Source organism: Martes martes (assembly GCF_963455335.1).
Source record: "Martes martes genome assembly, chromosome: 4".
Classification (NCBI taxonomy): Eukaryota; Metazoa; Chordata; class Mammalia; order Carnivora; family Mustelidae; genus Martes; species Martes martes.
This window is the reverse complement of record NC_137891.1, coordinates 179,817,725-179,845,075: the sequence shown is the minus strand read 5'-3', so window position 1 is coordinate 179,845,075 and position 27,351 is coordinate 179,817,725. Positions and strand designations below refer to the sequence as shown.

Genomic DNA, 27,351 nt, shown 5'->3' with positions numbered 1-27,351 from the left:
CAGTGGGTTAAAGCCTCTGCCTTCAGCTCAGATCATGATCCCAGGGTCCTGGGATAGAGCCCTGCATTGGGCTATCGAGCCCCGCATGAGGCTCTCTGCTGGGCAGAGAGGGCGCCTGCTTCCTCCTCTCTGCCTGCCTCTGCCTACTTGTGATCTCTGTCAAATAAATAAACAAAATCTTTAAAAAAAAAATACTCTATACTAATTTTAAGGACAGTTCTAAGTCCTCAAATGACTTGATCTCTTCGCTGTGCAGGACCGAGCTGATCATCTTTCTCCTGAAAACACTTCCAAGTATGGCGACTTCTAAGATGCCATGTTCTCCTGGTTTTTCCCCACCTCCTCAGGTGTTCCTTTTCTAGTTTTTTGCTGTTTCCCCTCTTCTCGCTGATCTCCAAATATGGAGATCTATGTCCCAGACTTACCCTCCTCTACTTACCCTCCTCTACTATCCTCACTCACTCCCCTGGCAATCTCACCCAGCCTCATGGTTTTAAATCTATCCATATGCTAATAACTTCCATGCTATCTCCCAGAACTCCAGACACATCTCCACTTGGAGGTCCAAATGTGTGTTTCAACGTTGTATGTTTCAAACTGAATTTCTCACAACTCCTGCACTTTACCAACCTTGACCACCCACAGTCTTACCCGCCTCAGTTAATGGCAGCGCCATTCCTTCAAATGCCCAGGCTAAAAATCACTAGGGCCATCCTTGACACCTCTTTCATACTTCACATTCAAATCCTGTTGGCTGTGTCCAATCCATTCAGTTCTTAACTTTCTGACAACACCCTAGTCCATGTCACCGTCATTTCTCGCCTGGATTATTGCTACCATTTCTTAGCTGGCTTCCTCACTGCCACACTTGTCCTCTTACACAGGCTTCTCACAACCCCAAACAACCAGTCACTTCACTCAAAAAAATGTGAAAAACTCCCTACAACAGCCAAGAAACCATATATGTATGACACATTCCCCTCCATTATTTGCCCAACCCCCTCTGCTAGGATAGTCTCCTTTCTTTACCTGTTGCTAGTCACACTGATTTCTCATTATCCATGGACTATCGCAAGCACACTCCCACCTCTGGACCTTTGCATTGGCTCTTCTCTCTGTTTGTAATGTTGTTTCCTTAGATATCCACTCGCTTCACTTCTTTTACCCATTCAAGTCTTCATTTTAATGTTGCCTCCTCCGTGAGGTCTACCCTGGGCACTCATAGTTCCCCTATCCCTGACCCCCTTAACATGCGATCATTTCCCTTCAGTAGCTTAATCATCTTCTAACATATTGTATTATACTGTCATTTATTTATTATTTTTTATTTTATCTATTTATTTATTTATTTAAATGGGACCCAGGCTTGGGGATTTTTTTCTTTTTAAGATTTTATTTATTTATTTGACAGACAGAGATCACAGGTAGGCAGAGAGGCAGGCAGAGAGAGAGAAGGAAGCAGGCTCCCCACTGAGCAGAGAGCCCAATGTGGGGCTCGATCCCAGGACCCTGGGATCATGAACCGAGCCGAAGGCAGAGGCTTTAACCCACTGAGCCACCCAGGCACCCCTATTTATTATTTTTTAAAAAGATTTTATTTATTTGAGAGAGAGCGAGTGCATGCAACCATAAGCAGGGGGAGTAGCAGTGGGAGAGGCACAAGCAGCCTCCCTGCTGAGCACAGAGCCTAACAAAGGGCTCAATCCCAGGATCCCAAGATCATGACCTGAACCAAAGTCAGACACTCAACCAACTCAGCCACCCAGTTGCCCAACATTATTTGTCCTTTTATTTTATTTTTATTTTTTTGGGCAGACAGAGATCACAAGTAGGCAGAGAGGCAGGCGGCGGGGCGGGGCGGGGGTGGCTCCCCGCTGAGCAGAGAGCCCAATGTGGGGCTCAATCCCAGTACCCTGGGATCATAACCAGAGCTGAAGGCAGAGGTTTTAACCCACTGAGCCACCCAGGTGCCCCTATTTGTCCTTTTAAATATCTGTCTTCTCTCATTTGGATTTGATCTCCACTAGGAGTTGGATTTTTGTCTGTTTTATTCATTCCTGTATCCCCAGCATCTGAAACAATACCAGACACACGGTAGGAAATTTGTAAGTATTTGCTGCCAGTGATGAGAGCAGAATTAACCAAACAAAAGGAAGGGCTATAGCATCATTTAAGGGAAGGTAGCCACTCTATTTTAAATGTCAAATTCTCACAACAACTAATTATGGGATACCATCACTTAAAAGTATAAAGAAATCAAAACTTAAACTTCTTCCCAACATTTATTTTTATTTTTAAAGACTTTATTTATTTATTTGACAGAGAAAGAGAGATAACAAGTAGGCAGAGAGGCAGGCAGAGGGAGGGGGAGAAGCAGGCTCCCTGCTGAGCAGAAAGCCCGATGCAGGGGTTGATCCCATGACCCTAAGACCATGACCTGAGCCAAAGGCAGAGGCCCAACCCACTGCGCTGCCCAGGCACCCCTCTTCCAAACATTTATTCTCCATTTTAGCAAAGAGGTCCACTGTCTGCCTAGCTGCCAAACCTGAAACCTAAATCAGCCTTGACTGACCCTCTCACCCTCCCACAGTCAAACCATCAAGAAGTCCTATCGATTCTATCATAAAATTTTAGCTCAAGTTCATCTGTTACCCTTTTTCTCTACTAGGACTCTAGCCCAAGTCATCACCTCCTTCACTCATACCACTGTGATGGCCTCCTGGATGGTCTCTGTTTTGTTCTCATGGCTTCAATCTATTTCCTAAACAGCAGCAAAAGTGTTCTTTAAAAATACAAATTGGATCATAATATTCCTCTGCTTAAAATTTCAAAATCTCCCAGACCTTGGGGTATGAATGAATTGGCTCCTGTCTATATCTCAACTCCATCTCCACCACTCTACTCCTTGCTCATCATGCTACATCCACAGAGGTCTGCTTTCAGGTCCTCCAATACATTCCATTCTTTGCTGTCCCGGGGTCTTTGCACATGCTAGTCTCACTCGCTCCACTCTTTATCCCTCAAATCAGCAAAGAATGTTGCCTCCTGTTTAAAGTAGCTCTTCCCCTCTTATTCTATCTCATTCCCTGCTCTCTCCATACTTTCTATTTGTTCTTGTTTCTCCCCTAATACAATATACGCTTCATGAGAGGAGGGGCTGCAGCAACAGCTGTAAAAGGAGAAGGAGGTACTTCACTGGAAATGTCTGAGAAGTACTGGCTGTAGGTAGGTCTCACTCAGCTCTTTCTTTCTTCCTTCCTTTTTTTTTTTTTTTTTTTTAAGATTTTATTTATTTATTTGAGAGAGAGAGAGAAAGCAGGGAGGAGAGGGAAAAGCAGCTCCCCACTGGCAGGTAGCCTGACACAGAGCTTGATTTCAGGACCCTGGGATCATGACCTGAGCCAAAGGCAGATGCTTAACCGACTAGGCCACCCAGGTACCTCTATTTGTTTGTTTTTGGTTGTTTGGTTTTTCAGTAGGCTCCACACCCAATGTTGGGCTAGAACTCACGACCCTGGGATCAAGAGTCACATGTTCTACCAACTGAGCCAGCCAGGCCTCCTGAAGTCTCACTCAGACATGTGAGTTGTCATTCTAACACCGGTTACTACCACACTCCCTCGAGATGGAGCACTTCTAGCATTTCAAAAGGAACTAACAATAAGGACTCAGGAGCAAGTCACATTAATTCTAATGGCTACGGCCTGAATTGTATCCTGTCAAAATTTGTATGTTGAAGCCCTAACATCGGTGTGGTGGCCTTTGGAGATAGAACCTTTGGGAAATAACCAGGTTTAATGAAGTTATAAGGTTGAGGCCTTTATAATGGGACTAATGCTCTTATAAAGAGGATGAGGCACCAGAACACTATCTCCGCCAGGTGAGGACACAGCAAGAAGGCAGTCTGAAAGCCAGGAAGACAGCCCTCACCAGCACCCTGACCTTGGACTCCCAGCCTCCGGAACTATGAGAGATGAAGTTGTGTTGTTTATGCCCCTAGTCTATGGTGTGCTGCTATGGCAGCCTGAGCAGGTGAGGACACCACCAAAAATGAGAAGGCCCCAGTGTCATCTGCAGGATCAACACATGAGCAAGGAAAAAGACGCCTGACGCAGGAGCACTCTCCGGAAAGTCTCCGCTCCAAAACGAGACTGCCCTCTCCTGCTCATGGGATGCTCTTCTCTGCACTACTACACTCGAAGAGACAACCCTGTTCAGGCTAGTGCTTTGAATACTCAATGCTTACAAATGCTCACACGTGAGAAGATTTCACAGCTGACACCAAAGGGTGGCAGGCACCCTCCCTTTAGCCACCTTCCAACCTACCCACCCCCGTGCACTAAAATGGGTGAGTCAGGCACACCAAGGCATATATCAACAACTGTGTTTTGTTCAGAAAGACTCACTGATGTTTCAGTTAGGAAGTAATTTGGTTGGAACTCATGACAGCAGGCAGAAACATTTCCTCAGGCAATCTTCCCATGGGATTTCTGCCTGAAGGAAAATCTCACAGGATTCTTTAAAAACTATTGCTTGTTTGTTTGTTTAAAAAGTAGACATTTCAAATAGCTGTTTTTCCCCCTTTAAAATTAGGCTTTAATTGTAGATTAGAGTGAAGTGGCTAGCAGATTCTTTGAGACACTTTGTTAGAAAATCAAACCTTCAGGAGTTTCTATGTTTTATAAAAGTAAAGAGTCGAACATTGTATTTTTATTTTTTTGAAAGATTTTTACTTGAGAGAGAGCGCATGCACATGCACAAGAGTGGGGGAGAGGGAATGGAAGAGACAGAATCTCAAGCAGACTCCCCACTGAGCATGGAGCCCAATACTGGGCTCAATCTCACGACCCTGAGATCTTGACCTGAGCCTGATGCTCAACCAACAGAGCCACCGAGGCACCCCTAACATTGTATTTTTAAAGTCAGTTATTTCTCTGATACTTCTACCTTGGGGATTTCAAAACATAGCCTTAGTGGTTTTAATAAAAAGTCCCATGTCTACCTTACAGGGAGAAATAAGGGAAACTAAGCACAGCAGTTAGCAATAGGCTATGAAGGTCCCACAGTCCAGAGCTCCATATCAAATTATCAGAGGCATAAAGCTTGGTTACAAGACAGAGAAAGATGATATTGGTATTTTGTGATTAGAATAATCAAAGCTGCTCTGAAATGGGACCTAGACACCAAGTACAGTGGCAACAGGATGCTTGAGCTGAAGAGATCTGCTACATTTCTGAATCTATGATTCCAAATATTAATATTGCACAAAGTGCAACAGGGGACAAAGGGCTAGAAAAGAAAACCCTCACACAATTCTGAGGGCCCTAAAATAGTACAAACTTTCAAAATTTTTAAAAGATTAACACCTAGTCATCTTTCTAATGATTTTTTTTTAAAGATTTTATTTATTTATTTGACAGACAGAGATCACAAGCAGGCAGAGAGGCAGGCAGAGAGAGAGGAAGGGAAGCAAGTTCCCTGCTAAGCAGAGAGCCCAATGCGGGGCTCGATCCCAGGACCCTGGGATCATGACCTGAGCAGAAGGCAGAGGCTTTAACCCACTGAGCCACCCAGGTGCCCCTCTAATGATTTTAATAGAGAATTTCACCTATACACACTCCAGCCCCACTCGTGAATACCCGCCGTCAGTAGGCTCCTGCCTCCTATGTTTGCCTACTGCAAGGGAAGGAACAGGAGCTTACAGCTTTGGGGGAGCAAAATGTAGCCTCATCTCAAAAAGGTTTTAAGTCCCTGGCCTAGACATTCATAGTAGTCATCACAGAAAAAAAGGGAAGCATAAACCAGCCTTCCCAACCCTCTATAAAACAGAATCGTCTAGTCCTACTCCGTGTTCATCCCAGAGAGATGCAGTCGCCCATACACAGATACATGGTGAACTGGCTGTTATGCCAGGAAATGAAACTCAGGTCTCTTCACTCTTAGCTCAGGGCACTTCTTATTACACCAAGTCACTTCCCGTCTAATAATCAAAGCAGTAAATCAAGACCTAAATAAGAATCTGCTCAAGGAAAACCTCAGTCTCTTTAGTCCTAGAGTGAATTCCGACCTTGAAAAGCCAAATGAGTGTCTGGGGAAAGCTTGCCAATGAATCTCGTAGCATGCTTGATGCTTAGTGGACTCTACTTCTCCATCACCCCAGCTCCTTCAATCTTGTGGCTATATCTTTTCAAACTGTCCTGCCTCAAGCGTGCAAACACAAATCCCCCAGCCGCCTCAAAAAAGGGGAGGTCAAAAAGGAAAAAACAGTTGCTTTTTACTAGAACCGTGGCACAGTGGGGCTGTGCAGGAATGTACCTACTCAAGAATCTTCCCACACTCCTGGGTTGTTGAGAGAAACCAGCAGAGGCATGTTCCATACACTCCCCAAATATCTGAGCTGGCGACAACAAAAGATACTCATTCAGAGCTCTCAGCCCTGGGACAACAGCTTCTGTCAGTCAGCTATAGTTCTCACGATGCTGTGTGTCTGCTCTTACTTCAACTTCATACCAAAAAGCGTATCACACCAGTGCAAGCACTTGAGAAAACCACACAAACGAATTCACACAGTAGCCCAGCAATCCTGGCAGTGCACCAGTACTCAGGATAAAGCTTTTTTTTAAATTTTTATTTCAAAGACCTTATACAAACACATTACTTTTGGCATTTACACAGCAGATCTGACAAAGGACCTGGGGCCCCAGCACCAGAGACCAACACCAAAACAGCCAGAAAGAATTACCATGCACAGGGAGTTACCTGGTAAGAGGACAAAGATCCGCATTTTCTTTCTTACCTGAAGCCAAAGGTCGGATCCACTCTTTGCTATTTAGGTCAAGTCTCCAGAGGTCATTGAAGGCAGCATTGCAGCTGCTCTGGGTACAGCCTCCGAACACATACATAGACTGATTAGCATCGTAATAGCATGCACCTAGAAAGAAAACAATAAATGTATAGCTGATGTTTAACTCTGAAGTCCCTCTAACACTGTAATTATAGCCCATATCGTTCAAAAAAGATCAATTATTTCACATGTTCTGCAACTCTTTGCCAGGTGCCGTCTTTATATAACCAGCCTCTTGTCTTCAGATTGGTTAATATCATATTACTCTTTTTTTTTCTTTAAAGATTGTATTTATTCATTTGACACAGAGAGAGAGAAAGCGCGTGAACAACCAGGGAGTAGAGGGAGAGGGAGAAGCAGGCTCCCTACTGAGCAGGGAGCCCAATGTAGGGCTCTAGGACCCCAGAATCATGACCTGAGCCAAAGGCAGAAGCTTAACCAACTGAGCCACCCAGGCACCCCTCACATTACTCTTTAAAATAAGGCCCAGAGCGGGGCACCTGGCTGACTCAGTCGGAGAAGCACACAACTCTTGATGAGTTTGGGCCCCAGGCTGGGTGTAGAGATTATAAAAAATAATAAATTTAAAAAATATATATACATATATGTGTGTGTGTGTGTGTGTGTGTGTGTGTATAATAAAAGAAGTCCCAGAGAATGGCTACGGAAATGTTATTTCTGAGCACACTAAGCAAACTGACAATGTTGTCATTAAATAAGAGTATCATTCCAGCAAAAGCACACAAGAATTCAGATTAACAGTGCTCAATGAGTAAAATTTCAGTACAGCTGCAAAATTAATCTAAATCTACATCATTATGCTCTAGGGCTAGGCGGAGGTGGAGGCAGAGATTCTACCAAGAAGTAAAATCCTATGAAAGTCCACTGCCCATACTTCAGATTGTTTAAGAACTGCAAATAACAAAGGACAGAGTTTAGCTGACCTCAGACAAAAAGCATAACTGCCAGAGCCACATTTCCAATATCCTTTTTTTTTTTTTTTTTTTTTTTTTAATTTGAGAGAGAGAGACAGTGAGAGAGAGCATGAGCGAGGAGAAGGTGAGAGGGAGAAGCAGACTCCCCGCGGAGTTGGGAGCCCGATGCGGGACTTGATCCCAGGACTCCGGGATCATGACCTGAGCTGAAGGCAGTCGCTTAACCACTGAGCCACCCAGGCGCCCCAGAACCACATTTCCATGTCCACTAACGGAGCTGAACTTCAGTATCTTGGTCTTCTCCTGTCTGTCTTCAACTAGCCACTCCAACAAACGTGAAAGAAATTTTCAACTGAACCAACTGATGCCAGGCACAAAAGAACATTCTTTTCCTCCTGGTAACCCATACTTACAGAACAGAAATTAGCAATGTCCTATGGTTTCTGAACTTTAATTTGTGTCCACTGTAAGAATCTTTAATAAGACAAATCCATAACTAAGAGAGTCAAGGGCTCATTTACGTCTCACCGTTCTTCAAAGACCAATTCTTGGCAGCTGTTTCCTTCATATAGCAAAAGAGCACAGTGCCTTTATTTTTCAAAGAGCTAGCCCACATTCTTCTTCTTCTCTATTTGGACTGAAACCCCAGCCAACAGCTGGGCCCCATGAGGTCCTTGGCACATGTATTTTAATCCCATACTAAAATAAGGCAATCGGCATTTTCCTGCTTCTCTTTGAGCAAACAAAGGTTTCTGGAAGAGGAAGGCACAGCCCAAACTCTGCAAACCTAGCAGGCCTGAAACGACAAGTTTCACACACACTGTATTCTCAATGCCTATCAGTGAATTAGCAACGAAGCTTGGAGAGGAAGAGAGTCAATTCAGGCAGCTATGTTTAGAACTCAGATATAATGGAATGAGAAAATAGCCATCAATAATACACTCAAAAATTTTAAGCATCCTACTAAACTTTTGTTTATTGTCTATTTTTATTTAAGACACCTACATGTTGGTATGGGTGGGGGTAGGGAGACCCAACGAGTTCAATGGGCCTTTTAGAAAAAATTAAGAATTTAAGCAAATACCAGCGCTCAAGTAGTCATTTCCCTTTTACCAGCGTTCTCCACCCAAACAGCACATTTTCTTTTAGAATATCCAGACCACTGGAATGTGTAATACAAAAGTTATAGTTCACAGTACAGTATGAATATTCTGCTAAGAAGTAACATTAAGAATGTTTATTCTAATTGCTAAATCTCTTCAAATTTTCTAAAATGGTTTGATTGCTCCACGAATAACTATTCTAAGACATCTATTTCCAGTTAATATCTAATAATCCCTACTCAAAGGCAAGTCAAATATTCACATGAACACACAGCAAGCAGTTCTTCAGCATCCAGCACAATTGCCTACTGCAGTATAATCCTCTCCAGTGCGAGGTCTTCTAGTTGTTTTGTATTTCCCATGATGCCTGGGAGTGACTCAAGAAATTTCACTGAACTCCAACCTTTGCACATTCAGATGTTAAATTCTCTTTTGTTTTCCACTTGTTTCCAGGGAAAGGTCCTTAGGCATTTATCCCATGCTTAAAGAGCTATGCTGTCAAGTGTCTCACGTCTACAAGCTAGGACATATTTGATAAGTAATTACGTAACTATGGAACAAGCAAGGCTGCTTATCCAGTCTGGGCCTGCTAGCTACTGCACGAGCACTAAAAGCATGGGTAGGAAATGACCCGACCCTATGTGCAGCCTAAACCTAAACACTAAAAGCATGAGGCTAGGGACTCTAAGAGATCCCTTCATCAATCTGAAAAGAACATTCTCCGTTAGTCAAGACTTCACGAATAGTCATGCGCACAATCGCCAAATAGCTAGGAAAACTGGCTTCATTTTTGTCCCAGGCTTCTACACAGGAAAGAAGCTGTACTGTTCCATCTTTGTGACACTTAATTTCACAGAATTCAATAGATTTCAACTCTGAACCAAATGTCACAAAAGGTGCATGGATGACTAAGACCTGGAACCTATTTAGCCTCCAGGAGTCAACCACCTGTGGAGCAGACACCTTCAACACCCCATCACTCTGCAGTTTAAAAAGCATATTTATAAGCGTTTCCTTGATTAAATTTCCTAGCAATGCTGTGGCATAAACAGAATTTGTTATATACATTTTACAGATGAGAAAACTGTGCGTTAGAAGAACTAAGGAGGGGGGCGCCTGGCTGGCTCAGTCAGGGGGGTGTGTGACTCTTGATCATGAGTCTGAGCCCTATGTTGGGGTGTAGAGATTACTTAAAAATAAAGAAAATTGGGGGCACCTGGGTGGCTCAGTCAGTTAAGCAGCTGCCTTTAGCTCAGGTCATGATCCCAGAGTCCTGGGATAAAGCCCCGCATCAGCCTCTCTGCTCAGCAGGGAGCCCGCTTCTCCCTCTGCTTACAGCTCTGCCTGCTTGTGCTCCCTCCCTTTCTCTCTGTCAAATAAATAAAATCTTTTTTTAAAAATCTGCTAAATAAAAATTAAAAAATAAGAGCCAAGGGACTTGCTTCTCAAGTTTAAAGTTCTTCTATCAGGGGTGCCTGGGTGGCTCAATCATTGGGCATCTACCTTTGGCTCGGGTCATGGTCCCAGAGTCCTGGGACTGGTCCCACATCGGGCTCCCTGCTTGGTGGGAGGCCTGCTTCTCCCTCTCCCACTTGTGTCCCCCCTGCTTGTGCTCTCTGTTGCTGTCTCTGTCAAATAAATTAAATCTTAAAAAATTCTTCTTTTGTATACAGCCTCTCTGATAATTACGGGGACAGACAGATGGTAATAAACAGTACAAGGAAGGAAGGGTGTTTTGGGGTGTACAAGTAGATGAAGAAAAGAGCTTAATCTCCATGCAGGAAATATGAGAGGAGTTTATGAAGAACGTGGCTTTTGGCTTTATCTCTGAGATGGGTGTTAGAGGATAGAACATCTTCAGGCCATTAACAAGGGACAAACAAGTCCAGGGATGAAAAAGGAATAAATAGGAGGGAAAGGAAGCAGGCAATCGGGGCATCCAAACAAGGCCATGATGTAGGAAATTTTTTTTTAAAAGATTTTATTTATTTATTTGACAAAGAGAGAGAGAGAGAATTCTAAGCAGAGAGCCTGATGCAGGGCTCGATCCTAGGACCCTGCGATCATGACCTGAGCCAAAGGCAGAGGCTTAACACACTGAGCCACCCAGGCACCCGGCATAAGAAATTTAAGACATAACAAGGAGCCTCGTGTGGGTGGAGCCTAGCTGTGTGAGGATGCGGCAGAGGTTCAGGCTGAAAGAGTATACTGGGGCCCTGAAAGTCCGGGGGAGTGGAAACTTCTGCACACAGTGTAGAAAGGCTGAGGTTTCTTGGCAGAGGAGAGGTTTCAGACTTGCAGCAGATCCGGACAGGGGCTCCTGTCACTTTAGGCAGGTCCATTCTCTTTGTGTAAGAGCATCCCATTCACCACAGGACAGACAGCATCCTGGTCCTTGCTACTAAATGCATGCACTGCTCTCCAGTCAAGCCAATGAGCAATGAATGACCTCACATATTTCCAAATGCCCTAGGAGGTGGCACTGTCCCCAGCTGCAGAGATGGGTGCCAGAAGTGTTTAGTGCAGGTTTAGATGAAGTGAGAGAAAAAGAAGACCGTTTAGAAAAGATTTAGGAAAGATGGAATGATTAGCTCATAAAAGTGAGTAATGGGAAAAATAAGAAAAGATATGAGAGCGATCGCAGAAATGGACGGAATCAGTAAGATTTGACTTCTGTTGCTGAAGGAAAGAGAAGAAGTGAAGATAAATCCAAGAATTCAAGTGTGTAACCAACAGAATGATAATGCCATTAACTAAACTATGGAGAGCAGAACATCTGGGGGAGCTCCTAAGGGCCACGAGTAGCTGGGCCACAGATAGGAAACATCTGTGTATCTCTGTGGCAATATGAGCAAAGACCTAGAAATGCAGACTTTGAGCTCAACATGATTCAACAATAAGAAATAAAATTGGGCTCTGGGGAGAAACACAAAGTAGGAAGAGGAAGGAGCTAAGGAAAGACACCAAAGGAATTCCTGGTTTTTAACCTATTCTGAAAAATGCCGATTTCCCATGTAACAGTCGTCTTCAGTCTGCCAGTTAGCACACAGATAGAAAGGGAACAATGAGAGATGCGCTCAGAGGAAATGAGACACAGACCCTTTTTAAAAAAAATCTATGGCATGTTTTCTTGGCTTTCAAGTGAAGATATGAAAAAATTTTAAGGTTAAAAACATGTATCAAAACCCACCAACCTCTGAATTTCTGTGAGCTTACTCACTGTATTTTGCCTTTCCATTTCCCCTTCAAATAACTCTATTTTGTGGTGATACTCTTTCCAAAGCTGTTAACAGAAAAATATTTCTTTCTTCTCTCATTAGAAAGCTGAACTATTGCTGTGATAATCATTCACCCCTGAATACTAGCCAGTCTGGTTTCTACTTTACCCAGATTCGCTCCATTTCCCTCACCTAGGGTTCTAAAACTACTTGTTTCAAAAAATCATCTGAAAACAGTCTTTAGAAACCCTGTCTCCACTTCTTAGTCCAAATATCTGTAGGTAACTGAAGTTAACCCCCCTTTGAACAATAAATATTGGACCTAACATGGATTCTTCTGTAATTTCATTAAATATTCCTGTCAAGAATTCATTTAGAGTCTATACTCCTGAAAACATTCAAGACCCTTTCAAAACTATGTTTGAGGTAATAAAATTGAGAAGGAGGAGGGGGAGAAGAGCAGGAGGAGGAGGAGGAGGAGGAAATAGTAGTACTAGTAGTACTAGTCGTTGGGTTTGGGGTAATTTTCAGTAGTTGCTGTTAATGGCCCTTTCACTATGTTGCGATCTGCACGGGTGGTCCAAAAGCAATGCTAGGTAACACTGCTGCAGCCTGGGCAAGACTCAAGGCAGGGGTATTAAAATAAACAAAACCAGTTCTGACTCCGCAGACCCCTGAAAGGGTCTCACAGACGCCCTCCTCCCTGAGAAGCCCAGGAATCACACTCTGAGATCCACTGTCTAGGGGGGTTTACAACAGGACAAGTAAAAATAGCTCAAGAAAACTGAAAACACAGGAATAGTTTGGCCTGTTCCTTTGATCTATTTAGACCCAGTTCAAACACAATAATAAATTATAATTATGGACTGAACTCCCTCTGGATATGAGTACCACATACAGTCTGGGGCAGCCAGCCTCCAAGATGGCCTCCAACAGTCCTCATTTCCTGGTATTTATACCGCTGGTCAATCTCTGTGTGACCATAAGAACTGAGCAGAAAAGTCAGTATTCACTTCAGAGATAAGGTTGGAAAAGACCATGGCTTCTGTCTTGATGTCTGTGTCTCTCTCTCAGTTCATTTTGTGGGAAGCCAGCTGCCAAGTAATTAGCAGCTCTACACAGAGGTCCAAGTCCCAAAGAACGGAAGCCTCGTGTCTACAGTTACTTGAGTGAACTTGGCAGCAGATCCCCTGGGCCCCAGTCAAGTCTTCAGGAGACTACAGCCCTGGCGGACAAACTGACTGCAACCTCATCAGAGACCCTGAGCCAGAAGCTCCCAGCTAAAGCACTCCCAAATTCCCAACCCTCAGGAACTCTGTAAGATAAACGTTGTGGGCGCCTGGGTGGCTCAGTGGGTTAAAGCCTTTGCCTTCGGCTCGGGTCATGGTCCCGGGGTCCTGGGATCAAGCCCCACATCGGGCTCTCTGCTCCGCGGGAGCTTCCTTCCCTTCCTCTCTCTCTGCCTGCCTCTCTGCCTACCTGAGATCTCCGTCTGTCAAATGAATAAATAAAATCTTAAAAAAAAAAAAAAAAAAGAAACATTGTTTTAAGCTGCTAAGTTTTGTGGTAATTTTTATGCAACATGAATAACCAATAAACTCTCCTTCTGCTGAAGAGTTCAAAAAATATACACTGATCATGATGAGCACTGAGTGATTTACAGAACTGTGGAATAACTACACTGAACACCTGACACTAAGAAGATTTATAATTTTACTATTTAAATTTGTATTTTATTGTTAACACCCTTTGTGTTCAAAAATTTTTGTGTGACCCCAGTCAAATTCACTGTTTGCTAAACATATACTATGTTAAAATAAAGAATTATTGTTAAGACTCAGTGCTAAATCCTGGCTACTCCCAAAGTAGGATCTCAGAAATACCCATGTGCACTCATTTCCTTTGTTTTCCTCTGACTTGACATCAGATGTTCAAGTCTAAGATAATACCTTGACCTCTTTGGAGCAGATACTAGAAAAATCCAAATATAAAATTATACCAGAGTGTCTATGCTATATCTAGGCTCACACTCTTCCCTGACTGTAATTATAAAATTAATATAAATCCTCATTTTGAATTCATTTCATTAAAAAGTCAAACAAAATACATGCCTCTGATGTAATTTTTAGAAATATGACTAAAGGCAGGGTGGCCTCTGCTCTCACAGTGAATACTTACTGTGTGAGAACCGCTGAGTGATCGGGGTTCCAGGGTAAGGGTATGTCCGACTCTCCCACTGAATGTGTCCTTCCTGGACAGCCTTTATGAAACCATGGTAACACTGGTGGGCTACACCTAAAGACAAAAATAACAAAGACCTCAGCCTGGATACTTCACTTTTCAATCAAATTATTAAAACTGCATCTATTAACTATCTTATCACTTTTATAAGACTTAAGATTCCGGAATGCCTGGGTGGCTCAGTTGGTTAAGAGGCTGCTTTCGGCTCAGGTCATGATCCCTGGATCATGGGACCCAGTCCTGCATCGGGCTCCTTGCTTGACAGGCAGCCTGCTTCTCCCTCCGCTTCTGTCTGTCACTCTGCCTGCTTGTGCGCGCGCGCTCTCTCTCTCTCTCTCTCTGATAAATAAATAAATAAATATCTTTAAAAAAAAAAAACTAAGGTTGTTTTTTTTTTTTTTAAAGATATTTATTTATTTATTTGATAGATCACAAGTAAGCAGAGAGGCAGGCAGAGAGAGAGAGGAGGAAGCAGGCTCCCCGCTGAGCGGAGAGCCCAATGCAGGGCTCGATCCCAGAACCCTGGGACCATAACCTGAGCCGAAGGCAGAGGCTTTAACCCACTGAGCCACCCAGGCGCCCCAAGACCTAAGTTTTTTTGAGGAACTCCAAATTTCTCTGATTTTTCATTCAAAGAAGGAAAACAGAATTTCAAAACAAGAAAATCCATTCCTTTTACTTTACCAAGGTTCAGGGAGGTTAAGTGTTACTAAGCTCAAGGTTACAAAATTAGCTTGCACTGTAACTCTGCTCCCCTTTATGTCATATGATGAGGCAACACATTAAAATAATTGGTAGGGGCATGTGGCTCAGTCAGTAGAACGTATGACTCTTTATCTCAGGGTTGTGAGATTGAGCCTCACACTGGGCGTAGAGTTTACTTTTAAAAATAAATAAATAGGGTGCCCGGGTGGCTCAATGGGTTAAGTCTCCGCCTTCGGCTCAGGTCATGATCTCAGGGTCCTGGGATCAAGCCCCGCACTGGCATCTCCGCTCGGCGTCCCCCCCCTCTCTGCCTGCTTCTCTGCCTATTTGTAATCTCTGTCTGTCGAATAAATAAAATCTTAAAAATAAGTAAGTAAGTAAGTAAAAATAAAATAACTGTATTATTTACTCCAAAGCAAAGGGGGTAGGGGAATAGTTTAGTTTTGTGAGAAAAGAGCTGGTAAAACAGTGTCTGGAATATAAATAACAGGCATTCATAAATGCCTATGGTTGTACCATGGTAACCAAGCATATTCCATCTTAAACAAAGAGATAATAATTAGCTTGCAGGGAATTATGAAATGATGAATTTACAACTACAGAAAGCTATCTTTAAAAGTGAGAGCTTTTACTATAATGGTGCATACATGTCATTATACAGTTGTTCAAACCCAAAGAATGTGCACCCTAATGTAAACTGTGGACTGTGGGCAATGAGATGTCCATGAGGTTTATCAACTGTAAAAAATGTACCACTCTGGTAGGGGATGTTGATAGGGGAGGCTGTGGATTTCAGGAAGATAGGGGGATATATGGGAAATCCTAAAATTTCAACTCAATTTTTCTGTAAACCTAAAACCGCTCTAAATATCCAGTCCATTTTCCTTTTTTTAAAGTGAGAGCTTCATGTTTCTGGAACAATCTTTTTTTTTTTTTTAAGATTTTATTTATTTATTTGACAGAGATCACAAGTGGACAGAGAGGCAGGTGGGGGGGGAGAAGCAGACTCCCTGCTGAGCAGAGAGCCTGATTCGGGGCTCGATCCTAGGACCCCGGGATCACGACCTGAGCCGAAGGCAGAGGCTTTAACCCACTGAGCCACCCAGGCACCCCAACAATCTTTTTTTAAAAATTTATTTTAATAAACATATAATGTATTTTTATCCCCAGGGGTACAGGTCTGTGAATCACCAGGTTTACACATTTCACAGCACTCACCATAGCACATACCCTCCCCAATGTCCATATCCCCACCACCCTCTCCCGTCCCCCCTCCCCCCCATCTATCTTTTTAACACATGAAATGATTATCTTATTTCAAAGAGCAACATTTTGAATGAAGAGTGTAACAAATTATGTTACACATTTTTTAATTCATGTCACCTTAGTGGATCCTTAAGCAGGATCAGAGTACTTCTACATGTTTTCCAATGATGATTACTACCCCTTGGCTGAACTCACAATTAAGAATTAAATATTAAGGGATGCCTGGGTGGCTCAGTTGGTTAAATGTCTGTCTTTGGCTCAGGCTCCTTGCCCACTCCCAGCTCATGCTCTCTCTCCCAAACACAGAAATAAAATCTTAAAAAAAAAAAAAGATTTAGGGGCGCCTGGGTGGCTCAGTGGGTTAAAGCCTCTGCCTTCGGCTCAGGTCATGGTTTCAGGGTCCTGGGTTCGAGCCCCGCATCGGGCTCTCTGCTCAGCGGGAAGCCTGCTTCCTCCTCTTTCTCTGCCTGCCTCTCTGCTTATTTGTGATCTCTGTCTGTCAAATAAATAAATAAATAAAATATTTTTTAGAAATAATAAAATTTTTTAAAAATTTAAAAAAGAATTAAATACTAGACACAGCCACTCAATGTGTGACAGCACTGCCAACTATACATTGATGAAGAAAGCAACACAGATTTATAAATGCTGAAATGAGGTAAGGCAGCAAGGAATAAAAGACAGATACCTAGTGACAGAACAGGACAGGGGGAAACTGTCTTGGCAGTAACTTCCTTCCCCCTGAAGATTTAAGACTGTGAGTACTAGGTTAGGGTTTCTCTCCCTTTAAAAAAATATATCAAAATAATTGGAATGCCAAAAAACCCCATAAAAAAACCCTAAGAATAAATTCATGTATTTCATTAGATCACAGTCCCTCGTCCGTGATTCTTTCACTTCTATTTTAGAGATGAAACTATCTACTTCCACAGGTTAGGCCCCCAGTCTCTCCTGGGGAGTCCATTAAGTCTACAAGTAGAAGCAGGCTGTGCACACCAGTATTACCAGTTGTGAGCAAATGAGCACAGGGCCCAGCAAGCAGTTAGAGCAGAGCTGGTCTTCGGTCTTCAGGCTGGATGCTGAGCAACTGACAACGATCCCATGCCTCCTAATAAGAACCACCCTGATGAAAAGATTTTAAAACTCAGTTTGATGTAAAGATTTTTCTGTCGTAACTCTGACTGCCTGTTCCCACCAGGAAAGAACAAATTGATACAACCCTTGCTTTGATCAAAGATTATTTAACTGGCCTGGTATCTTAATTTTACAAACAGGCCTTTTCCACTTAAAATGTAATGAAGTCAAGGGTCACCTGGGTGGCACAGTCGGTTGAGTGTCTAACTCTTGGTTTCAGCTCAAGTCATGATCTTGGCATCATGGGACCAAGCCTTGGATCAGTTGGTTAAGTGCTTGCCTTCAGGGCAGGTCATGATCCCAGGGTTCTGGGATGGAGCCCCAAATCGGGCTCCCAGGCTCACATTCGGCGTGGAGTCTGCTTAGGACTCTCTCTGCCCCTTCACTCCTCTCTAATAAATAAATCAATCTTAAAAAAATACAAACAAAAACAAAAAAACCTGGGGCACCTGGGCGGCTCAGTTGGTTAAGTGTCTGCCTTTGGCTCAGGTCATGATCCCAGGGTCTTGGGATCAAGTCCCCACATCAGGCTCCCGGGATGCTCAGCCTGCTTCTCCCTCTCCCTCTGCCTGCCACTCCCCTTGCTTGTGGCCTCTCCTCTCCTTTCTTTCTCTCTCTCTCTGAAATAAATAAATCTTAAAAAAAAAAAAAAAAAAACAACCAACCACCTAATGAAGCCAATTACCTGCTATCTATTAATTCAAAATATAGTACACCTAGTAACTACAACATTTAGCCAAAGTTGCAATCTTGATTAGGAAATGATGGAAAAACAGGAGAAACTCATTTTTAAGTGTAAAAGACGTGCATAGGGCCCATATTGCTTGAGATAAAATTAAACAGTAAATGCTTGCACAACTCCACATTTGCCACAGTTAGCTACTTTAAGAAACACAGTGATACTCTCACAAAGAACATGGACTCTAAACCCAGACTACCCGAATGTTGAGTGTTTGATCCTCTCCATTCACTACCTGTGTGACCTTGGCTAACATACTCAACTCTGCCTCACACTCCATTTTGTCATCTAATTCAGAGTCTGCTGTGAGGACAGGACAGTAGCCACTACACTGCCTGACAACAGTACGAGGTACATTAATGTTCACTGTACTGTTACCCCATGTCCATCCCTACTTTGCCAGTTCAAGAACAATATAATTTACCAGATTAACTCTAAGAATATGCAGAAAAAGAATCTTCGTTTTAAAACCGCAAGTTGGATTAAATATCACAAAATTCAAGCTGTTCATAACACTAGCCAAGATTCAGAGAAAAGGAAAATGTACAGAGTTAATTGTCTCACACTAAATTTTAGAACCATGATACACTTAAGGGAGAACAGGGAAAATGAAATTGGGAGTTCAAAAACAAACCATTAGAAAAGATTTTAAATAAATAAATAAGCCTTTCCACTGTCCACAGTACCTTTGATAAGTCGATACCACTGTTTGCAGACAAGGGCTGCAGTTTTGTGCTCCTGGTATGGTGAAAGGAAGGACAGGATATACTCCAAAACCTCTTCTGGCAGTTCAGACATGGACCTGTTATGTCTTGTCTCCTCAGCCTCCAGTGCTGGGTGGGGCTCCTCATCCTGCTCCATTGTCCCTTCCAGCACAGCTTCTTCTTGGTCCACAGCCATGAAACTGTCATCTTCACTGTCCGAGGAGCTGGCCATGACATTCCACTCAAACAGCTATGGTGGGAAATGCACAAACATCAGTATACACTGTCAGAAGCTCTGAAACAACTCAAGCACACACATTCAAGCAGCACATGATGTCTTTCAGACCCTCAATGTGAAATCTGTTCCTCAGCCCTTTTCGCACACTAGCTGTGAGCCGTCCTCATTTGACAGGTAGAGCTCATATACCAAGCCCATCCCAAATATCTAACAAATCCTTACAGGCTTCTGACTGTTTTGTTTCTCTCCACTGTAAACCAGAATGACAGTCAAGTTCTAGTACAACCATAAAACTAGAAGACTGTTCTGTAACAGCTCTTCTAAGGCAAGTTTCTGACGGGCAGACAGCAAACGGTATAGCAACTAGACTCCCCCTAGGCATGATTCAAGAACCCAAACTTCAAAGGAAAAACAACCCGTGGGTCCTATAAAGAGTAATAAGAGCACTCTGAGGACTTGGATTAAGAAAAGTTTTTCTAGGGGCGCCTGGGTGGCTCAGTGGGTTAAGCCTGCCTTCGGCTTGGGTCATGATCTCAGGGTCCTGGGATCGAGCCCCACATCGGGCTCTCTGCTCAGCAGGGGAGCCTGCTTCCCCCACCCCACCCCCCGCCCCCGCCTGCCTCTGGCTACTTGTGATCTCTCTCTCTGTAAAATACACAGATAAAATCTTAAAAAAAAAAAAAAAAGTTTTTCGGGCGCCTGGGTGGCTCAGTGGGTTCAGCCTCTGCCTTCAGCTCAGGTCATGATCTCAGGGTCTTGGGATTGAGTCCCGCATCAGGCTCTCTGCTTGGCAGGGAGCCTGCTTCCTCCTCTCTCTCTCTCTGCCTACCTCTCTGCCTATTTGTGATCTCTCTCCGTCAAATAAATAAATAAAATCTTAAAAAAAAAAGTTTTTCTAGCTTTTATACAAGGCAATTCACTTAAGAGGAAAACAAACATTCCAAGAATGGGCCTAACTAGCTAAAATACCATATACAAGGGAATACTTATATTGCCTTGCATCAAAATAAATCCAGGGAGTTAAAAAAAAAAAAAGAGCATATATGCCCATCAATAATGTAACAGATAAATTGTGGTACATTCACACAGTGAAATTAACACAATGGAATACAGCAAGGAACTACAGGCAGAGAGGAGGGGGAAGCAGGCTCTCTGCTGAGCAGAGAGCCTGATGTGGGGCTCAATCCCAGGACCCTGATATCATGACCCAAGCTGAAGGCAGAGGCCTAAACCACTGAGCCACCCAGGCTCTGCTCAGCCACTGGCTGGGGGCTCCTCCAAAGCTGAGGCCCACCATGAAGGGACTAAAGGATTTCTTTAGTTATACTCCTTATAGATGGGCAGCAAGTTCTTTCCTGAAAGGACATCTGAGTTCATTTTCTTATTTTCTAATAAATCTATTCCCCTTGACCATACACACCTACCCAGATCACTCACTAGGACATTAAAATTTCCAGCATTCCCTCTAACACTGATGCAAAGAATAAAAAATAATGGGAAGAGAAGAGGACTCTTGAAATATACTTGGGGCTTTGAGAAAGATCTGCAATGTTCCAGGGTTGCCTGGCTGGCTGCCAGTAGGGCATGCAACTCTTGATCTTGGGGTTGTTAAGTTCGAGCCCCACACTGGGTGTAGAGATTACTTAAAATATATATAAATATAAATATAAAGATATAGATATAGATATAGATATCTGAAATGTTCCAAAAGATGAGGGGGATGGGGAGAGCAAAGAACGGAAACTTTCCCCTCTCACTTCTACCACTCCTGTAATTTATATAAGAATTATGAATGACATCTTAAAAACCAGGGGCGCCTGGGTGGCTCAGTGGGTTAAGTCTCTGCTTTTGACTCACGTCATGATCTCAGGGTCCTGGGATTGAGTCCTGCATCGGGCTCTCTGCTCAGCGGGGAGCCTGCTCCCCCCCACCCAACTGCCCCACCTCTGCCTGCCTCTCTGCCTACTTGTGATCTCTCTGTCAAATGAATAAATAAAATCTTTAAAAGATAAATAAACACTGGAAGAATGATCACATTAAGGAAAATGAAAACATGAATCAGCTCATGAAGTCGCTTCCAAGAAACTCATCTATCAAATTGGCTCACGATACTACACTGTGTCCTAGCAAAGAGGCTGCTAGAGTCTTAATGAGATGGTGAACAACTGGTAGCTAATGGAAGTAGTGGAGTAGCCTAAGTTCTCCTGGCTGGGGGAAGAGGGACAATGGCAGAGGGAAGGTGGCGGCAATCCCCTCCATTCCCCAAAAGTAGAGCACTGTTTACTGTAGGTTTACTGTAATTGTATTAAATGATCCTAGATAGTTACCCCCACCTTGGGTGAGCTGTTTTTCCACACGCTTAACTCACTAGAGGAAGGCCTTTCCATTTCCCGCCCTAACTCCTACCCTAAAGAGTAGTCATATGGGGTGCCTGGGTGGCTCAGTGGGTTAAAGCCTCTGCCTTCGGCTCAGGTCGTGATCCCAGGGTCCTGGGAACGAGCCCCGCATCGGACTCCCTGCTCAGCGGCGAGCCTGCTTCCCCACCTCTCTCTCTGCCTGCCTCTCTGCCTACTTGTGATCTCTGTCAAATAAACAAATAAAATCTTAAAAAAAAAAAAAGAGTAGTCATATAAAATATAAAACAAAAATTAAAATTTTTTTCTGGCAAAAAAGAAAAAAGGTACATTTACTACTGGGAAAAAAAATTACTTCCCATATTCCCTCTTATTCTTTCCCTTGCAAGTTATCATTTCTCACTTCCCACTGGCTATCTTCCCTAACGTATTGACTTTCTCCTATTTTTAACCCCCACTCAGCTCTGAAATTTACTAGGGAAAAGAATCCAAAGAAACAGATTCCTCGAATTTGGCTGCATCTCACATTTGAATTACACATAGCATCTCAAATACAATTGTTCCTTTACTCAACAGTTTGGCAGATTGTGAGGCTAGGGTCTGCTTCAGAACAATCAGTTTAGGCTGTAAGAGCTTATTTACAGAATACTATTTTTTTCTCAAGAAAAATAAATGTTTGGGGACACCTGGGTGGTTCAGTAGGTTAAGCCACTGCCTTCGGCTCAGGTCATGATCCCAGGGTGCTGGGATCGAGTCCTACATCAGGCTCCTTGCTCAGCAGGGAGCCTGCTTCTCTCTCTTTGCCTCTGCCTGCCACTATGCCTGCTTGTGCACTCTCTCTCTCTCTCTCTCTGACAAATAAATAAAATCTTTAAGAAAAAGAAAAATAAATGTTTGGCCCAATAAAAGCAAATTCTTACTCCCTTTCCAAATCTTCTCAAAGTACAATTAGCAAGCAAACATGAAGGGACTCACACTTTTGTAACAACCAGTTTTAAGTAATTCTCCATTCAACCATTTCCCTGTCCACAAAAGACCAAACCCCATGCTCCTGAGGGCATGTTTCCAAACTTGGCCCTGAGCACAGATGCCAATGAGAGGACACAGGAATGGGCTCAGATGCAATTCCTCTGTAATTACATGCCCAGTACCAATTTGCACAGTCCTTCATTTTCACTTCCATGATTAGGTAATGAAATCATCACTCATATTCCCACAGGATATGGAGGCCTTCTGAAACAGTTTTTGTTCCTTTCATGCCAAAAGAAGCCCTACAAAACAATTCACACGTAACTGTTGTTAACTCACTGAATGTGGTTTTTGTGAAGCTTTTTTTAAATCTTATTTCTTGGGACGCCTGGGTGGCTCAGTCAGATGAGTGGCTGGCTTTATCGTGGGTCATGATCCCGGGGTCCTGGGATCAAATTCCACATCAAGCTCCTTGTTCAGTGGAAAGCCCACTTCTCCCTCTGCCAGCTCTGCCTGCCGGTCCCCCTGCTTGTGCATGCACGTGCTCTTTCTTGTGTACGCGCGCAGCGCGCGCTCACTCTCTCTCTCTCCCTCTCTGATACATAAATAAATAAATAAAATCTTAAAAAAAAGAATAAAGATCTTATTTCTTAAGTAACTTCTACACCCAATGTGGGGCTCAAACTTACCATCATGAGATCAGGAGTCATACCCTGTACAGACTAAGCCAGCCAGGCACCCCAGTTTTCCTGAAGTCTTTTTTTTTTTTTTAAAGATTTTATTTATTTATTTGACAGAGAGAGATCACAAGTAGGCAGAGAGGCAGGCAGAGAGAGAGGGAGGAAGCAGTCTCCCTGCTGAGCAGAGAGCCCAATGCCGGGCTCGATCCCAGGACCCCGAGATCACGACCTAAGCTGAATGCAGAGGCTTTAACCCACTGAGCCACCCAGGCGCCCCTGAAGTCTTTTTTTTTTTTATTTTTTTTTATTTTTAAAGTAATCTCTACACCCAACATGGGGCTCGAACCCACAACCCTGAGATCAAGAGTCACACGCTCCACCGACTGAGCCAGCCAGGCACTCTATCATGAAGTCTTTAATCGAAATCTTCCTCATCCTTCACATTTTTGTTAGACCTTCTTAGTTTCCCCAGGTTTTTGGAAGAAACCACAAACTGAAGCCAATTTACCGGAATCTGAGCTCTTTTGAGGACAGAGACCATGTCTAGCCATCTTGTCTTGCTAGAACTAGATATGCAAATGAGCCCAAGGTTTACTGAAATTTCTACTTGCACCACCCCTGTGCTGACTTTGCATTATTTTACACCAGAAATTACAACATCAGTACATGTGAGAATAGCAGACCCTACCCTTATAGGTCACTAGATGCTGCCAAGATACTTTACTGCTCAGAATGAACATACTCTCTGGTTCCTTATTTTGACCTTTTAAGGTGTACACTGGTCTGAGTCTGCGCCAGACTCCGGAGCCATACCCAGTGACCTTTTGCTGGGTCGAGATGGGTGGTACTAAAGAAACCATTTATTTGGCCCAGTAGTATCACTACTATACTATACTACACTATTATACTATGCTATATATAGTATACTATGAGACTACATCCAACTAAATACAAATCACTTTTAAAAATCCAAACACCTTGGGGCACCTGCCCGGCTCAGTCGCTAGAGCATGTGACTCTTGACCTCAGAGAGCTCAAGCCCCACACTGGGCATAGAGATTATTTAAAAAAAAAAAAAAAAAAGGGTGCGTGGGTGGCTCGTCATTAAGCATCTGCCTTCGGCTCAGGTCAGGATTCCAGGGTCCTGGGATCAAGTCCCACATTGGGCTCCCTGCTCACCGGAAAGCCTACTTCTCCCTCTCCCACTCCCCCTGCCTGTGTTCCTTATCTCTTGTGTCTCTCTCTGTCAAATAAATAAATAAAATCTTTAAAAAAATTACATATACCTGCTTGTCTGAAGTATAAATTAAAGTTAAGATTTCGAGACAGGGAGATCTGGCTACTGTTTCTCCTTGTAACACTGTGTGATCCGGGATAGGTCCACACAGAACAACGCGGGAAAAACCTGTTTACCCCTAAGTAACGAAAACTCCCTACTTTATGAAGATTCTGTAAATGTAGCAGCTATCAATCAACGACTGTGAACTCCCTGAAGGAAACTGATTAACTTGTGAAGAGTTAAAATCAATTCACAGAAATTCAGGATGGGAATGAAACTATTTTGTTACTCATGTACAAGTTTTTATCAAATCCTAGAACAGTATTTGATTAACTGTGCCTTTGATTTCCGCAGAACTAGACATCTGACAGTCCTCTTGGAATAAACATGTCTTTATGAAAATCAAAATACACTTCACTTACTAAAAGGAAGCCGAAGGTTTAAAATGCAATCAAGTTTATTCTTCACAATTTCAAAAAGCTAAAAAAGAAAATGCATCAGGGGAACCTCTCACTGACAGTAAGATAAAGCACTGAGACTTCACTGAAGAACATGTGGCTGGACTGAATGGAAAAGCACCCACAGTCATCTGCAATATGAGGGCTTCTGAGGCTTCAGGAGCAAAGCAGCAACCTTGCACACAGTTAATGTGAACTCATGAAGTCACCCACCTCAGCAGCACTCATGTTAGCTAAAAGGTATCGGATACTACTCTTGAATACCGTTAAGTGAAGGCCACAATATGATTCAATCTAAGACGATAACAAGCCTTGTTAATATACCACATTATCATTCTACTAAGTCAAATGAAAAAGTTATAGAAAATGGTAAAATATAAATTTCCACCTTCATGCATTCAATAAATATCAACGGAACATTTACTATACATGAAAATACTGTGCTTACATCCCATGGGAGTTAAAAAGAAGAGGACATTCCAGGGTGCCTGGGTGGCTCAGTCGGTTAAGCGCCTGATTTTGCTTTCAGCTCAGGTTATGGTCTCATGGGTCAAGGATGGAGCCCTGCACGGGGCTCCATGCTCAGCAGGGAGTCTGCTTGAAGATTCTCTCCCCCTGCCCCTGTCCCTACTTGCATGCATGTTCTCTCTCTCTCCCTCAAATTAATTAATTAATTAATTAATTATTTTTAAAAAGAGGATATGCCACTATTTCCTCTCAAGGACATTAACCTGGTAAGAGCCAAAGACACATAAATAATGAATACCAACACAGGACAGACCTGTGCTACAAACAAGCTTTAGCAGTTCAGGGAAGGAGGAGATGGCTTCCAACTGGTCTGAGCAGGAAATTACACAAAGGCAAGCATTTCAAGGTTGAAGAATAGGTAGGACTGCAGAGAATGAAATGGGAGAAGGCGGAGGGATAAAGACGTATCTCTTAAAATGATATTCTTGCTACTTACGGAATCATCTTTAGGACAAAGAGCAAAAACTATTTTTTCACCATTTGCACATACTACTTAATATTTTATCTTTATCAACAGAAGCTCATAATCTGGAGACTCCTTGGTTCCTGACAGTCAATGTTTTGACTAAGTCTAGAAATAGAGTCATATGGCATAACTACTGTTGCTATTAGCAAACTGTGAGCTATTTTGACAAGCAAATTCAGAGCGCTGTTCCTACAAAGCATTCCAAACCTAGTAAGAGATATCAGCTGCAGTAAGCTTTTTTTTTTAAAGTGGTTAACTCATCAATGTGTTATCTAAGATCTGCTTTAATGAAATCGAAAAATATTTTCCCAAACTACCCACTTAGTATGCTTTCATTCTTTACAATGGCTGATACTAGACTTTTATAGAGTAGCAGAAATGGACCAGGTCTCGGGGCATTCTCCATATTCATACATAGCAGCAAAGACCTTTGTTATTACCAAGTATATGGTCAAGAAAAATGTACCGGTTTCATATCACGAATGGAAATACTCTAGGATCTGAAAATTCCATATGGAGGAACTACACATTCTAGGTTCAACGAAATGTTTCATTTGGTAGAAAGAATACAACAGAACTTTAATACCCAAATTTGTATTTTGTGAGAGCTTGAATTTTTAGATTTTTTTAATTTTTAGATTTTAAGAGAAGACAATGATAATGTACAAAATATAGAATAATTAGGATTGCAATAATTTAACACATAGTAATTTTAAACAAAATGCTTTTATTTGAAGTACAGTATGAATCAGAGAGGAGTTAGAGGAGAAAAAAGGCACATTAAAAGGTATATTATTCTGGGTTTGGAAATTTTTTCCTTCTCAAAAATAATTATTTAAGGGTGCCTGGGTGGATCAGTTGGTTAAGCATCTACCTTCGGGGTCAGGTCATGATTCTGGAGTCCTAGGATCAAGTCCCACATCGGGCTCCCCGCTCCACAGAGAGCCCACCTCTCCCTTTACCTCTCTGTCTCTCATGAATAAATAAAATCTTTAGAAAATAGTATTTAAGAAAGAAAAATGCAAAGGGGGCAAACAACCACACTATAACAGTAGTAAACTGTATTAACTCAAAATTGACTCCATCAGACTACAGAAATGCTCAGAACTTACCTACTTCTTCCTCTCTGCTCCCACAATACTAACTACCTGCCGGCAGTACCAGGAATTACTCCACTGCAGCTGTCTGTCTGCCTTCTCCTCTTCCCTTAGGACATAAAAGAAATTTGTTCTCTGCATCCATACAAGAGCTCAGCAAATAAGCAAATACAACTTTATGAATTCATTTTAAAGTCAATGATAAGGGGCACCTGGGTGGCTCAGTGGGTTAAGCCTGTGCCTTTGGCTCAGGTCATGATCTCAGGGTCCTGGGATTGAGCCCCGCATCAGGCTCTCAGCTCAGCAGGGAGCCTGCTTCCCACTCACCCTCTGCCTGCCTCTCTGCCTACTTCTGATCTCTCTCCCCCTCTCTGTCAAATAAATAAAATAAGG

General features: G+C 42.8%; 1 protein-coding gene across 1 annotated transcript in view; it reads right to left on the bottom strand.

Moving 5' to 3' along the window:
* The window catches only part of FBXO42 (F-box protein 42), a 101,835-nt gene that overhangs the window by 26,624 nt on the left and 47,860 nt on the right, over positions 1-27,351 (bottom strand). Inside the window, exons 2-4 of the mRNA XM_080803079.1 lie at positions 18,872-19,139; positions 14,279-14,395; positions 6,797-6,931 (exon numbers count right to left, since the gene is read on the bottom strand). Coding sequence (XP_080659205.1) covers positions 6,797-6,931; positions 14,279-14,395; positions 18,872-19,121 — 502 coding nt within the window. The 5' untranslated portion in view covers positions 19,122-19,139. The remainder of the gene's footprint in view (positions 1-6,796; positions 6,932-14,278; positions 14,396-18,871; positions 19,140-27,351) is intronic.